The sequence below is a fragment of the Leucoraja erinacea genome, chromosome 15, assembly GCF_028641065.1.
Source record: "Leucoraja erinacea ecotype New England chromosome 15, Leri_hhj_1, whole genome shotgun sequence".
In the NCBI taxonomy this organism is placed as follows: Eukaryota; Metazoa; Chordata; class Chondrichthyes; order Rajiformes; family Rajidae; genus Leucoraja; species Leucoraja erinaceus.
Window position 1 is genome coordinate 32,781,314 of NC_073391.1, and position 14,684 is coordinate 32,795,997.

At 49.1% G+C, this 14,684-nt stretch overlaps 2 protein-coding genes across 2 annotated transcripts in view; one reads left to right on the forward strand and one right to left on the reverse strand.

Annotated features, from left to right (window-relative positions):
• Positions 1-11,411, forward strand: part of slit1a (slit homolog 1a (Drosophila)) — a 104,146-nt gene extending 92,735 nt beyond the window's left edge. Inside the window, 8 exon segments of the mRNA XM_055647065.1 lie at positions 1,520-1,613; positions 2,101-2,238; positions 3,480-3,711; positions 4,321-4,451; positions 5,235-5,389; positions 7,328-7,616; positions 8,235-8,446; positions 10,671-11,411. Of these exon segments, the coding sequence (XP_055503040.1) occupies positions 1,520-1,613; positions 2,101-2,238; positions 3,480-3,711; positions 4,321-4,451; positions 5,235-5,389; positions 7,328-7,616; positions 8,235-8,446; positions 10,671-10,909 (1,490 nt within the window). The 3' untranslated portion in view covers positions 10,910-11,411.
• A 1,471-nt stretch (positions 11,412-12,882) lies between these two features.
• The window catches only part of lcor (ligand dependent nuclear receptor corepressor), a 74,940-nt gene continuing 73,138 nt past the window's right edge, over positions 12,883-14,684 (reverse strand). Inside the window, exon 6 of the mRNA XM_055647070.1 lies at positions 12,883-12,992. The gene's annotated coding sequence lies outside the window, so the exon portion shown is untranslated. The remainder of the gene's footprint in view (positions 12,993-14,684) is intronic.

Genomic DNA, 14,684 nt, shown 5'->3' on the forward strand with positions numbered 1-14,684 from the left:
CTGTCTGTATGGAGTTTGTACGATCTCCCTGTGACTGCATGGGTTTTCTCCAGGTGCTCGGGTTTCTGACTGTAGGAAATGGGGCTAGATTAGACGGGGCATCTTGGTCTGCATGGACGAGTTGGGCCGAAGGTCCTGTTTGCATGCGGTATACCGTCCCACAGCCATTAGGCTATTAGACTCAACTCAAACAAAATTCTGAACATTAATAGCCCATTATCTGTTTTATTTATTCACGTGTGTATATATAATGGTATATGGGCACACTGATCTGTTCTGTATTCATGCCTACTATATTCTGTTGTGCTGAAGCAAAGCAAGAATGTCATTGGGACACATGATCAGGGACACATGACAATAAACTCTCTTGAATCTTGATTCTGTGGCTCTGCGAGGCCTCAGACTGGAGGGACTGAGAGAGATCAGCGGCAATGTCAGGCTGTTGCACAGTGCTCTCGCTGTGACACTTGGAACTCTGTACTCAACTGATTATAGGTTTGGCAGGGAGAACTGCAAATTGCTAATTACTGTAATTATACGGCAAGCATCATCGACACCAGCACCACAGTGTTAATTAAGAATTAACTGAATGCTGCGCAGAATTTAGCCCTCGAGGTAGTCGCTGCGTTTGGATTAATGTTAACTGAACGCTAGACTCCCTTCCCAGTCCCACATTCAGAGGCTGTTAGTGATATTCTGATAGTCTGCCTCTTACTCATTTCTGAATCCTCCTTTCCCCTATTCCTCCTTCTCAAAGCAGTGCCAAGGTAGGAAGGATGGACGTAAAGTGCTGGAGTAACTCATCGGGTCAGCCAGCATCTCTGGAGACAATGAATAGGTGACGATTAGGGACGGGTGGCACAGCGGTAGAGTTGCTGCCTCACAGCGCCAGTGTCCCGGGTTCGATCCCGATTACCAGTGCTGTCTGTACGGAGTTTGTACGTTCTCCCTGTGACCGCGTGGGGTTTCTCCAGATGCTAAGGTTTCCTCCCACATTCAGAAGATGTACAGGTTTGTAGGTTAATTAGCTTCAGTGAAATTGTCCCTCAGTGTGCTGGATAGAACTAGTGCTTGGGTAATCACTATGTTGGAGCAGACTCAGTGGGCCGAATTACCTGTTTCCACGTTGCATTTCTAAAGCTAAAACCTAAAGGTGCTGGTTTTGGTCAGGATCCTTCAGGCTGAGGAAGGGTCTTGACCCCGAAATCTCACCGACCAATACAACGTTCTCCAGAGATGCTGCCTGACCCGCTGAGTTCCTCCAGCATTTTGGTGCCTACGTCTGGTATAAACCAACCAAACAGACATGGAGATTCTGCAGTTCTTTGTTATTACTAAGCGAGCTAGGGTTTGCAGGTAATTTTGCATGCAGTTCTGGAAGCCCCAATACAAGTTGGAAGCTTTGTAGAGGGTGCAGAGGAGGTTTACCAGGATGGTATAAAAAAGACACTGGTTCTCTGGTGTTGACGGGCGGTGTGTGTGGTCCTGTCACTGAGTGTGTTCTCTGTTTCAAGTGCAGGAGTTCTGTGCGAGGAGCCGGTGGACCTCTGTGCCCCTGAATTAAACCCATGCCAGAGCGGCACCAAGTGTGTGGGCACCAAGGCGGGTCCAAGGTGAGTCGAACACTGGAGACACCACTCTGTATCCTAAACCCGTGCTGTCCCTTCCCTTTAAAAAAAAGAATTATACAAATACTTTTATTCAGAAAACAAAAACAGAGTATTAACACGATCAAAGACAGTTTACGAAAATCGGTCATCAGATAGTTTATATATCGCCAGCTTTATCAACAATACACTCGACCTCCCGCGGAGACCAGCGTTCACGGAAGGCCTCCAGAGTCCCGCGTGTTCCCTCTCCAGGGACGTGGGCACGGAAAAGGGGAAGGCAGTCGACCCCGGTGTGGTCGTCCAGTGCCCGCTGCCTGGACCCGCGGATGGCCAACTTGGCCAGGCCCTGGAGCAGACCGACAGGGTGATCCCCCCCATCCATCACAACCCCCCTCCCGACTCCCGACAACCCCCCCCCCCCCCCCCCCCCCGCGACGGGACTGTGTAGAGGGAGCCTCACTCTGTATCTAACTTGTATCTGCCCCTTTAGGTGCGAGTGTCTTTCCGGCTACAGGGGGGAGAACTGTAGCATTGCCGTTGACAACTGCCAGGACCACGGTTGCCAGGGGAACGGAATGTGCGTGGATACGGTGGACAGTTACACCTGTCTGTGTTCTGAGGGATACAGGTGAGGTGCAGTGCGGAACGCAGCCCTGCCCCAGGCTTGCTGCCGATTCCCTGCAGTGTGGTGGTGCAGCCTCACAGCACCAGAGACCCGGGTTCGATCCTGACTACGGGCGCTGTCTGTATGGAGTTTTTACCTTCTCCCTGTAACTGCGTGCATTTTCTCCGGGTGCTCCGGTTTCCCCTCACATTCCAAAGATGTACAGGTTTGTAGGTTAATTGACTTTGGTAAAAATTGCAAAGTGCCGCTAGTGTGTAGGATTGTGCTAGTGTACGCATTCCACCCTGTATCTCTCAAATTAAAAACTGAAGGAATCTGAGGTAGGTGTCTGGGACGAGCTGTCAGAGGAAGTAGTTGAGGCAGGTACTATAACAACATTTAAAACACATTTGTACAGGAATATGGATAGGAAATGTTTCGAGGGATGTGGGTCAAATGCTGGCAGGATGGGGCGTCTTGGCCAGCATGGATGAGTTAGGCTAAAGGGCCTGTTTCTGTGCTGCATGACTCTTTGATTCTATGATGCTTGGGCAGAGATGTTTCCAAACAAGCGAGTCTCGTGGTGTGTGTTTAACCTGGTTCTTAAGTTGAGTTTATCGTCAGACAGTGTGGTGAGGTACAGGTTCCATGGAAAACTTGCTTGCTGCATCTCTGTCTTTAGTTTAGTGTCACGTGTACGGAGGTACATTGAAAAGCTTTTGTTGTGTACTATCCAGTCAGTGGAAAGACTATATATGATTCCAGTCCAGCCATCCACAGGGTATAGATGCAGGATAAAGGGAATCTTGAGGTTGTGGAGTTATCAACGGTTATGGAGAGAAGGCATGGGAATGGGGTTAACAATTCTGCTCCTAGATCTTATGAATAATATTTAGTGCAAAATAAAGACCAGTAATGTCTGATTAAAGATTCTGATGGTCTCCAATGAGGTAGATGGGAGGGTCAGGTCCACTCTCTAGTGGCGAAAGGATGGTTCAGTTGCATGTTGACAACTGGACAAAAACTGTCTCTAAATTTGGTCATTGGTTATGCTGGTGGCCTTGCCGATGCAGTGTGAAGTGTGGATGGAGCCAATGGAAGGGAGGTTGGCTTGTATGATGGTCTGGGCTGCGTCCACAACTCTCTGCAATTCTTTGCGGTCGTGGGTGGAGCTGTTCCTAAAGTTATTCAGTTATTTCTGGCTGTGACTCTCACTCTCTCTTTCTCTCGCTCTCCCCCCTTCCCCTCCCCTCCCCCACCTCCAGCGGCCGTTTCTGTGAGCTCCCCTCCCCGTCCTCTCCCATGCCAGCCCAGTGCCAGCCCGAAGATTGTCTCAATGGCGGGCAGTGTGTGGGTACCAGCGCCCTGTGCCAGTGTCTCCCAGGGTTCGGAGGGGCGCGGTGCGACAAGTTGGTCAGCGTCAACTTTGTGGATCGGGATTCCTACCTCCAGTTCACCGAGCTGAAGAACTGGCCCCAAGCAAACATCTCCTTGCAGGTAACCGTGCAAGAGTTTAGATTACTTTACCTCACTTTACCTTCACGTATAGCAAGGTGTAGCAAAAAAACTTTTTGTCGCGTGCTATCCAGTCAGCGAGAAGACTATATGTGATTACAATCAACCCGTCCACAGTGTACAGATAAAGGATGCAACATTTAGTGCAAGATAAAGTTTAGTTTAGTTTAGTTTATTGTCACTTGTACTGAGGTACAGTGAAAAAAGTTTTTGTTGGGTGTTATCCAGTCAGCAAAAAGACTAAACATGATTAGAATTAAGACGTCCACAGTGCAGGGGTACAGGATAAAGGGTACAACATTTAGTGCATGATAAGTTAAGTTAAGTTTTAGTCTAGTTCAGTTCAGTTCAGTTTAGTTTCTTATCACATGTACGAAGCTCCAGTGAAACGTTTTTTCGTTGCATGCTTTCCAATCAGCGGAAAGACTATACATAATTACAATGTATAGTCAACATGCAATAAAAAGTCTTCCACAGTGTAGAGACAGGATAAAGGGATAACGTTTAGTGCTAGATAAAGTTTCAGTTTAGTTTATTGTCGTCTGTACCTTGTGGCTTGTAGTGAGACGGTGATGACTCTCCGCCTCTTAGGTCTCCACTGCCGAGGATAACGGGATCTTGCTGTATAATGGAGACAACGATCACATTGCCGTCGAGCTGTATCAGGGCCGGGTCCGAGTCAGCTACGACCCTGGGACTGACCCCAGCTCCACCATCTACAGGTAACTATGCCGAGTCGGCGCAGCGGGTAGAGCCACTGCCCCGCAACGCCAGAGAACATGGGTTCAATCCTGACCTCGGGTGCTGTCTGTGTGTGTGTACGGAGTTTGGACGATCACAGCGTGACAGCGTGGGTTTCCTGCGGGTGCTTCGGTTTCCTCCCACATCCACACCCACTCTCCACAGGTCTATCTGCCTTCTTAGTCATAGAGTGATACAGCATGGAAACAGTTCCCTTTGGCCCAACTTGCCCACATCGGCCAACATGTCCCAGTTACACTAGTCCCACTTGCTTGCATTTGGCCCATATCCCTCTAAACCGGTCCTATCCCTGTACCTATCTAATTGTTTATTTTGCAATAGTACCTGCCTCAACTACCTCCTCCGGCAACTCGTTCCATACACCCGCCACCCTTTGTGTGAATAATTACCCTTCAGGTTCCTATTGAATTGTTTAATCTTCAGCTTTAACCCATGTCCTCTGGTTCGCGAAGGTAGACACAAAAAGCTGGAGTATCTCAGCGTGACAGGCAGCATCTCTGGAGAGAAGGAATGGGTAACGTTTCGGGTCGAGATACTTCTTTAGACTGATGTCTGGTTCTCGATTCCCCTACACTGGGCAAGCTTGAGGCAGCGATACCTGCAGGTCACTTCGACGGCGGGGATTCCACAGGTTCACAGGCCTCTGGCTAAAGAGTTTCCTCCTCGTCTCCGTTCTGAAAGTGCGTCCGTTTATTCTGAGGCTGGTACGTTGTTGAGTGAACCTGCCTCTGTGTGCCCTGTAGCCTGGAGACCATCAACGATGGGCAGTTCCACACCGTGGAGATCCTCACCTTCGACCAGATGGTCAATCTGTCCATCGACGGCGGAGCGCCCAAGAGCATGGAGAGCGCAGTCAAACAGTCGGCACTGAACCACGAGACGCCACTCTACATCGGAGGTGAGGATCCGAGGAGGCGCAGCGAGCTGGATTAGCCGACCCTCCGCCCCCATAATCGTAGCTCCTTCCTACACTCCCCTCCTTATCCCCCCTCCTCGACTCCGCCCCCTCTGTACCTTCCGAACCCACCCTACTCCTCTCCTCCTCCTGAGCTTCCCCCCTCTCCCCGATCCCTGCATCTCCCTTTCACCCTGCCCTTCTCTCACTGTCCCTTCCTCTCCTCCCGGACCTCCCTCACCCTCCCAGCCCACCTCCCACACAGATCTCTCTCTCTCGGGCTGGAATGGGAAGTAGAGATGGGGAGATGGAATAGGAGGACAATGTGCTCCCTCACCCCACACTGGCCCTTCCCTCCCCACGGTGAATCCCCCCGTATCGCTGGGCCCCTGGGGGTGGGGAAAGGGATGGGCAGGGGGTGGGGAGACGAGTTTTGTGACTCCCTGACAATGTGCCCCCTCACCACACACATGCGAGTGGGGGTGACCCTTCCCCAGCTCCATCGCTGGGCCCCTGGGGTGGGAAAGGGGATGTGCAGAGGGTGAGTAGGGGGTTGAGAGACATAGGGCTGTGGGCTGAGCATCGAAAATGTGTCTAGAATTTAACTTTCGTGACCCATGTCTGGGAACTACTTGAAATTTTGCACAGATTTAGATAAAATATAATTGAGAAGGAAGTCATAACTCGTCAGTGCCAAAAGTTGCACATTAATTAATTAAGCAAATTTGAAAAGTAAGTGCCCTCTAGTGTCCAATGCTCATATTACTCCATGGGGAGCCTAACTCTATGCTGCTGTGTATTTAAACCATATATTATTATACCATATATATATATATATTATATAAAAGTAATATAATGAATGTAATTGTGAGTGTGTTGTTTGAATGAGACTGCCGCAGAGGTCCGGCTCCTAAACCAGCCTAATTAATGAGTGAGGGCAGTTCCTGTGGGTTCCCTCGTTTACTGAACCCCACTGACTGCCAGTGTGCAGAGTGGGGGTCACGGCCATGGTGGGACTGGGGCAGTGCCAGGCTGGGGGAAGACTAAGGCATCTTCCACTGACAGGAAACCCTAACCCTAACTCACCCCCCTTCCAGAGCTGCCCACGGCTGGAGCTGGAGCCACTTGGGGACCTGCTGCAGGCTCCATAAGTGTGGCAGCTCAGCGCGTTCACCTCGGCCAGCATGCCCTTCTGGATCATCATGGTGATGATGGTGGGGAGCAGCACTGCCCTGCACGCCGCCCGGGCTGCCTTCAGCACCCGCATAGCGCCGGCTCCATCAGTCCGCCCGCTCACTCGCTGCAACACCAGCCGGCCGACCGACCACTTGCAGCACCCACCAGTGGCCCAACCGATCTTTCACAGCATCTATCGGCAGCCCGACTTCTGACTGACTTGACGTCTGACTGGCTTGACTGACTGACCCAAATCCTAACTCTAGCTCTACATTTATTTATCATTTTTATTTAACAGTTCACATCATATCTTTACAAGAATAAATCAATTGTAAAACAAAATTATCAGCAAGGTTAGCATTATCTTTATTCCTTCGAAACCTTGCTATTATTTTGATGTAATTAGGAGGCAGCCATTATCCCAGGGTCCTCGCTGCCTAGCGACCATGAAACAAAGTGTGTGATTGGTCAATTAACGTCCGGCCTCAATGTCAAACGTCCATTGATTGGACAATTACTACTCAGTAAATTAGAGTTTTTCTCATATTTTAAAAATATGTGCAGGTTTTGGTTTAGACGAGTTTCAGGTGTGATTTATATAATGTTTTTACACAATGTGTTAAAAATTCAGGTAGTTCCGTGAGTTGGGTCACGAACTTGAACGAAAAAGCTCCTTGACTCTCAGGCTAACAGGGTGGGGAGACGGAGGGGGTGTGGGGAGACGGGTGTTGTGACCACCACTGACCCTGTGCCCCATCACCTCAGGCATGCCGGTTGGGGTGACCCCCCCCTCGCTGGGCCCATGGCCCCCTGTCAATGGTTCGGGTTTCCACGGATGTATCCAGAACCTGTACATCAACAACGAGCTGCAGGACTTCACCAAGACCCGGCGTCGTGCCGGCGTGGAGCTTGGCTGCCGCTCCTGCCGCAGGATCGCCTGTCGGCACGGCATCTGCCAGCCACGGCCTGGCCAGCCGCCCGTCTGTCTCTGCCAGCCCGGCTGGGAGGGGCCGCAGTGTGACCAGCCCACCATCGAGCCCTGCCACGGGCACAAGTGAGTGCGGGGGGAATATAAAATATAGAGGGGGGGGGGGGGAAAAATAGAGGGGGGGGGGAAATAGAGGGGGGGGGGGAAATAGAAGGGGGGGGGGGAAATAGAGGGGGGGGGGGAAATAGAGGGGGGGGGGAAATAGAGGGGGGGGGGGGAAATAGAAGGGGGGGGGGGAATAGAGGGGGGGGGATAGAGGGGGGGGGGGAAATAGAGGGGGAGGAATAGTGGGGGGGGGGGGGGAGTAGTGGGGGGGTAGGGGGGGGGGGGGGGGATAGAGGGGGGGGGGGGGGGAGATAGAGGGGGGGGATAGTGTGGGGGGGGAATAGAGAAGGGGGGAATAAGAGGGGGGGGAATAAGAGGGGGGGATAGAAAGGGGGGGTGATACAGAGGGTGGGGGGAATAGGGAAAGCGGTGAGGAAGGAAAGGGAGGGGGAGAAATAAGAGAAGGATAAAGAGTGGAGGTGAGGGATGAAATGGAGGGAGAAAGGGTGAAGGGAAGGAGGGAGTGAGAGGGCAGAGAGTGAAGCCCGCTGCACTGTCCCATCACATACTCCCAGGGCAGCGACAGAGCGATACTCTCTCCACATGGTTGAGCCAATAACTTGTTGTCCCGTGTGACAGGTGCGTGCGTGGCCGGTGTGTGGCGTTAGACACTGTGACCTACCGCTGTGAGTGCGATGCCGGACACAAGGGAGCCCTGTGCAACCAGCAGGAAGAGTTGTTCAACCCCTGCAAGAAGCTGGCCTGCCAGCAGGGACAGTGCCACATCTCGGAGCTGGGCGAGGCAGCGTGCGAGTGTGAGAGAGGATACACCGGAGATCTTTGCGACCAAGGTAGGAACATTGGCAGCCATCTCAGACCAGCCTCATAGCAGCTGGGGGATGGGGACTTGGACCAATGACAATTCTTTACTCTAGAGTCCAGTCTACTTTACATTAGTCTAGATTAGTTTTGTCTATCTAGTCTAGTCGACTCTAGTCCTTTAATCTAGTCTAGTTTACTTTAGTTTAGACTAGTCTATTTTTGTCTAGTTTAGTTTTGTTTAATTTAGTGGAGACCCACGGACTTCATTGGAGACCCTCGGACTATACTTAATTGGACCTTATTGGACTTTATCTTGCACTAAATGTTATTCACTTCATTGTGCATCTGTACACTGTTGACTACTCGATTTTAATCACGTAGTCTTTCTGCTGACTGGTCAGCATGCAATGAAATCTTTTCACTGTACGTTGGTACAAGCGACCATAAACTAAATTAAACTTAATCCATGCGGCATAATTTCATTTTGTTACTATATCTTTTAATTTTCCATTACTAGAAGTTTTGTCCCTATTGTGTAGGATAGTGCTAGTGTACGTGGACTCGGTGGGCAGAAGGGCCTGTTTCCGCACTGTATCTCTGAAGTATCTGTCTGCCCATGCACATACCTGTTCATCTCCCTGCCTCCTAAACTGCTATTGCAAGGCAGTGGCGAGGCAGAGCCACACTGGGAAGTGAGGATACGTGCTGCCATGCCTGAGGGGCAACACTGATGTTGCCAGAACTTGAGGGCCTGTGCTGCAGGGAGGTTGGGCAGGCTACGACTTTATTCCTTGGAGCGCAGGAGTATGAGAGCTATCTTCTTAAGGTATAAAATCAAGAGGAGAATGGATAGGATGAATGCACAAGAAGTAGTGGTAGCAAGAACTAGAGAACAAGGGTTATAGGTGAGAGGTGAAATATTAAATAGAAATGTGAGGGGTAACTTTTTTTCACTAAGTTGGTGGTGGGTATAGGGAACGAGCTCCTAGAGGAAGTGGTTAAGGCAGGTATTATAACAACATTTGAAATGCAGGAATTACTTGAAATTAGCGAAATAATTGTTCATACGACTGGGTTGTAAGCAGCCCAAATAAAATAAGGTCCTGTTCCTCCAGTTTGCGTGTGGCCATGGAGGAGGTCCAGGACAGAAAGGTCAGTATGGGAATGGGAAGGAGAGTTTGGCAGGCAGGAGATCACCAAGGCAGAGGGCTTTAGGTCGCAGCAGCAAACACATTGCTTTCACCACACCGGGAGGACTTCAGGAGAACAGGAATCTCCCAGGCATTACTTGGGGAAATATCCAGTAATGGTCACAGGGAGGAAGCATCTCAACTCCCAGTTGGAAGAGATGTGAATGTTTACATAGGAACAGAGACACAGCTCAGAAAATCAAGCAAGCCAACCTCCCTTCCGTTGATTCCATCTACACTTCACGCTGCCTCGGCAAAGCCACCAGCATAATCAAGGATCAGTCTACTCCTCTCCCATCAGGCAAGAGGTACAGAAGTGTGAAAATGCACAACTCCAGATTCAGGGACAGTTTCTTCCCAGCTGTTATCAGGCAACTAAACCATCCCCTCACCAACCAGAGAGCGGTCCTCAGCCACCATCTACCTCAATTGATACCATCGGACTATCTATAATCAGACTTTATCTTGCACTAAATGTTATGGCTTTTATCTGTACACTGTGGGCGGCTTGGTTGTAATCATGTATAGTCTTTCAGCTGAATGGATAGAACGTAACAAAAAGCTTTTCACTGTACCTCGGTACATGTGACAATTAGAAATTAAACTAAAATAGAAAGTTGAGGGGAGGTTTAAATTTGATGATTAGACCAAAAGGTATGAGATGGGATACAAGGAATATCTTCAGCAGCAAGACTCCCTGCCCCAAGGCTTCTTAACACAGTAGTGTCACTGCCTTACGGCGTCAGAGACCTGGGTTCAATCCTGACTACGGGTGCTGTCTGTGTGGAGTTTACACGTTCTCCCCGTGACCACGTGGGTTTCCCCCGGGTACTCTGGTTTCCTCCCACACCCCTATAGTCTTTGACATTTCCATATTTAGGGCAAATAAGGTATCCCATTTGCCTCCACCACCACCCATTGATGGTTGACTTAGAATGTAGAACAGCACAGGAACAGGCTCTTCGGCCCACCATGTCCATGCCATACATGATGCCACTGCCCAAGCCTCCCGCTGACCAGTTCTTTTCTTTATTGTCTGTCCTCCCCCCTCCCCCCACTGCAGAGGCGGAGTGTCGAGGGGTGGCCGTCCGGGATTATTACCAGCTCCAGAGGGGCTACAACATTTGCCAGAGCAGCCGGCAGGTGTCGTGGGTGGAATGCCAAGGGTCGTGCCGGCAGCGGGGTTGCTGCGTGGCGCTCAAGGTCAAGCGGAGGACGTACGCCTTCGAGTGTAGCGACGGCTCCTCCTTCACCCACCAAGTGGAGAAGAGCGTGAGGTGTGGCTGCTCACAGTGCCCCTAGACCACCCACACACCCACCCACCCGCATGGCCCGCTCAGCCAGGGGTGCCCCTGGCAGGCTGGGACAACCACACCCTCACTCACACCAACACACACTCACTCACAGTCGCACCCACTCTCACACGTACACATTCACTCACACACCCACATTTACTCACAGGCACGCACACCCACTTACTCACCAACATGCATGCATGCATGCACTCACCTTCACACACACACACACATGCAATCATTCACTCTCTCACACACATTCTCACACGTACTCTGTGGCAACATCACCCCAGGACAATGGTGCACTTGTATGAGACTTGGTTTTGAAGCAGCATCAATAAAAAGCAAGAGTGATTTCTCCCAGAGGCCAGGTGGAACTACACGTTTAGTGATGACATAATAGACCATCGTGGCACCATAGTCAGACTCGGTACGTGCCGGCACATCGCACTGGGGGATTTGCCCTATATGGGGAGGGTGGGGTGAGGGTAGGGGGCACGATTTAGACGATGCTCTCTGGTCTCACTTTCACCCTTGTGGCGGTAGGGAGGGGGGGTGGGGGGGTGGATGCTCAGTGCAAGGGGATGGGTGGGGAGCTAGGGGTCCGGGCGGGTAATTCTCAGCTGACAAACTCGGCAAACCTCTTTTCTTCCAGACCTAGGGGCAACCCTTTTGTATAAAAACAGGCTTTATGTTGAAGAATCATTTGTTTCCCGTAAACAAAGAAGTTACCGATTCATCCCTCCTCTCTGTGTAGAGGGAGCTTCACTCTATCTAACCTGTGCTGTCCCAGCCCTGGAAGAATGTGACACACCACAGGGTTAGATCCAAAGTAAGCCCCCTCTATTTGATGGGACAATGTAGAGAGCTGTTAGAAAGGATTATTGACAATAAGATGTTTGGCTATCCAGTCTTGCTGTATGGTAACAATATAAAATAAAACATAAATCAAAAAAGTCTAAGCAAGCTAGCCTTACATTGATATTTTAGCGGTGATGATTATAAATAAAAATGCTCTCAAGTATTGCAGATGATTACTGAACACGACCAGGACTGTGGTTAATTTTAACCAGTGTATGAGTGATCTCACTGCCCTGTCCCGGGTTCATTTAGTTTAGTTTAGAGATACAAGCCCTTCGGCCCACCGAGTCCACACTGACCAGCAACACTTACACTGTCCTACACACACTAGGGACAATTTACAATTTACCGCCTAGGAGTGTGGGAGGAAACCGGAGCACGCAGAGAAGACCCAAGCTGGTCACAAGGAGAACGTACAAACCCCAATAGAGACATCATCTGTGTTCCGGATGGAACCCAGGTCTCTGGCTCTAAGGCAGCAACTCTACTGCTGAGCCGTCCTGTACCGTAAAGCACCGATACTCAGCAGGTCAGCCAGCAAATGTGGAGGGGGAATCTGGGTTCTTATACATATCTTGCCATAATGTTAAACTATTGGTGGCAGCTTTCTGTATCATTAGTTTAGTTTATTATTGTCACATTTACCGAGATAGTGAAGAGCTTTCTTGTTGCGTGCTATCCAGTCAGCAGAAAGACTATGTATGCATGATTACAATCAAGCCGTCCACAGCGTACAGACAAGACACAGGATAAAGGGCATGACATTTAGTGCAAGATAAAGTCCAGTAAACATAGCTCTGTCTCCAATGAGGTAGATGGTAGCTCAGGACCGCTCTCTAGTTGGTGATAGGATGGTTCAGTTGCCTGATAACAGCTGGGAAGAAACTGTCCTTGAATCTGGAGGTGTGCATTTTCACACTTCTGTACCTGATGGGAGAAGAGAGAGCATCCGGGATGAGACTGGTCCTTGAGTATGCTGGTGGCCTTGACGAGGCAGCGAGAAGTGTTGGTGGGATTAATGGAAGACAGGATGGTTTGTGTGATGGAAGAGGGAGGGTGTGCAAAATGGCTGCCTTGTATGTTCATTTATGAATACCCTCCAAAACCTGATGGGATATAAAGTTATTTGATGCATCCTCAGGTTGCAATAGATACCAAAGAAATGTAAATCGAACTTGCCAGCCTCCTTCGTACTATTTTCTTCTCCAGCATCTCTCTGCGTGTCGGCACTTGCAAGAAAGACACAAAAGATGGGAAATATCCAAGTAATACTTTAATAAGTTTAATAAAATACACACTTCAGGGAAGAGTCAGAGTAAGCATAGCATGAATCACTGATGATGTTGCAACAACAAGAGAAACACAAATAGGAATTAGAAAAACTAAACCTAAAAAATACTAATTAAATTCTGGGAAAGAGTGGAAAATTAAAATAGAAAACAGTTCAAGTAATGCGAGCACCTATTCCCCTATTGTGTCGATGAAGGAGTCTTGGTTGGAGAGGCTGTAACAGAAGAACATTGGTTGACACACTTAACTAAATAGAAAAGAAGTGGATGGGTGAGTAAGGGTGGGGAAATAAGAAGATAGCAGGAGGAAGGTGGTGGAGAGGGGGAATGAAAAGAGGATGCGATAGAGAGGAAGGGAGGCCGACAATGGATATTTTTAAGGCGGGGATTGACAGATTCTTGTTTAATAAGGGCATCGGGTTATGGGGCGAAGGCAGAAGAATGGGGTTGAGAGGGAAAAGATAGATCAGCTGTGATTGGATGGTGGAGTAGACTTGATGGGCCGAATGGCCTAATTCTTCTCCTAGAACTTGAGGGAAAGAGAACGAGGCAGGGAGACAGAGATAGAGAGGGAGAGAGAGAGAGGAGAATGATGCAGATGACAAAGGACACATTAAATGAACATCCATAACTTTCCATAATTTAAAGTAATGCTTGAATTACAGTTTTACACAAGATCATATAATTCACATATTTTATAAATAAACGTTTCTTCTTCGAATGCTTATGGTGCTCTGTGGGACATGCATGGTGCGGTTTGTGTTTGTGAGGATTTCACTTTGCACAGATAGAGGTTTACTGTCCGTGATGGGAGAAATGGAGAACATGGACGGATCGTGGATGGGCCTTTGCGCAGGGATTAGGCCGGTCGGTCCTGCCACAGCAAGCATTTTTAAAACGCCTGTTCGTTGCAACCAAACCGTTGTGTACAGAGAGAGCAAGGTGTTAGAGGGGGGGGGGTCGGTCCCTGATAAACTAACATGCTCTGGTCCCAGCCCCTCCAAAGGGAAAAGGGATGATTGGTGACACCAGGAGTGACAACACTAAAGCCAACCAACTCTAAATAACACAATGTAAATATTTGCAGCTCCGTATCAAGAAATCAGACTTGGTGAAACTCAAGAAAACCTCAGCCTTTGGTCATTGGGCGAGTAACCAAGAAAACCCAAATCATTTTGTTTAAAAAAAACCTATTCTGAGCACTCCTTAATACCAAATATACTGCCAAAATAAAATTAATTTCTTCAATGTACACACACACACACAGATATATCTACACATCCTCACATCATTTACTGGCCTTCTGACCTTTGAAGACAACACAAGGGTCTGATTTCAATCACATTGCAGAGACCCACATACCATGGCTGCCTTGCAAAGGTTGCATCTCTCTCCAAGGCCTGACGATCAGGACTGATACTGAACATACAAAAAGTCCCTCCTGCACCATAAATATGTTGCATTTGCATCAACAACCCTGGTTACTCACTTGAGCTAATTACAAACGTTTGGTTACCAGGTTGTCTTGATTAAAACTTCTATTTGAAGTCTCGCCTTCCCACCATTTTGATGCCCCTGAAGAATTTACCGTTTAAATTTCCTTCTTGTGGAACGCTCTACTTGTCATTGTTA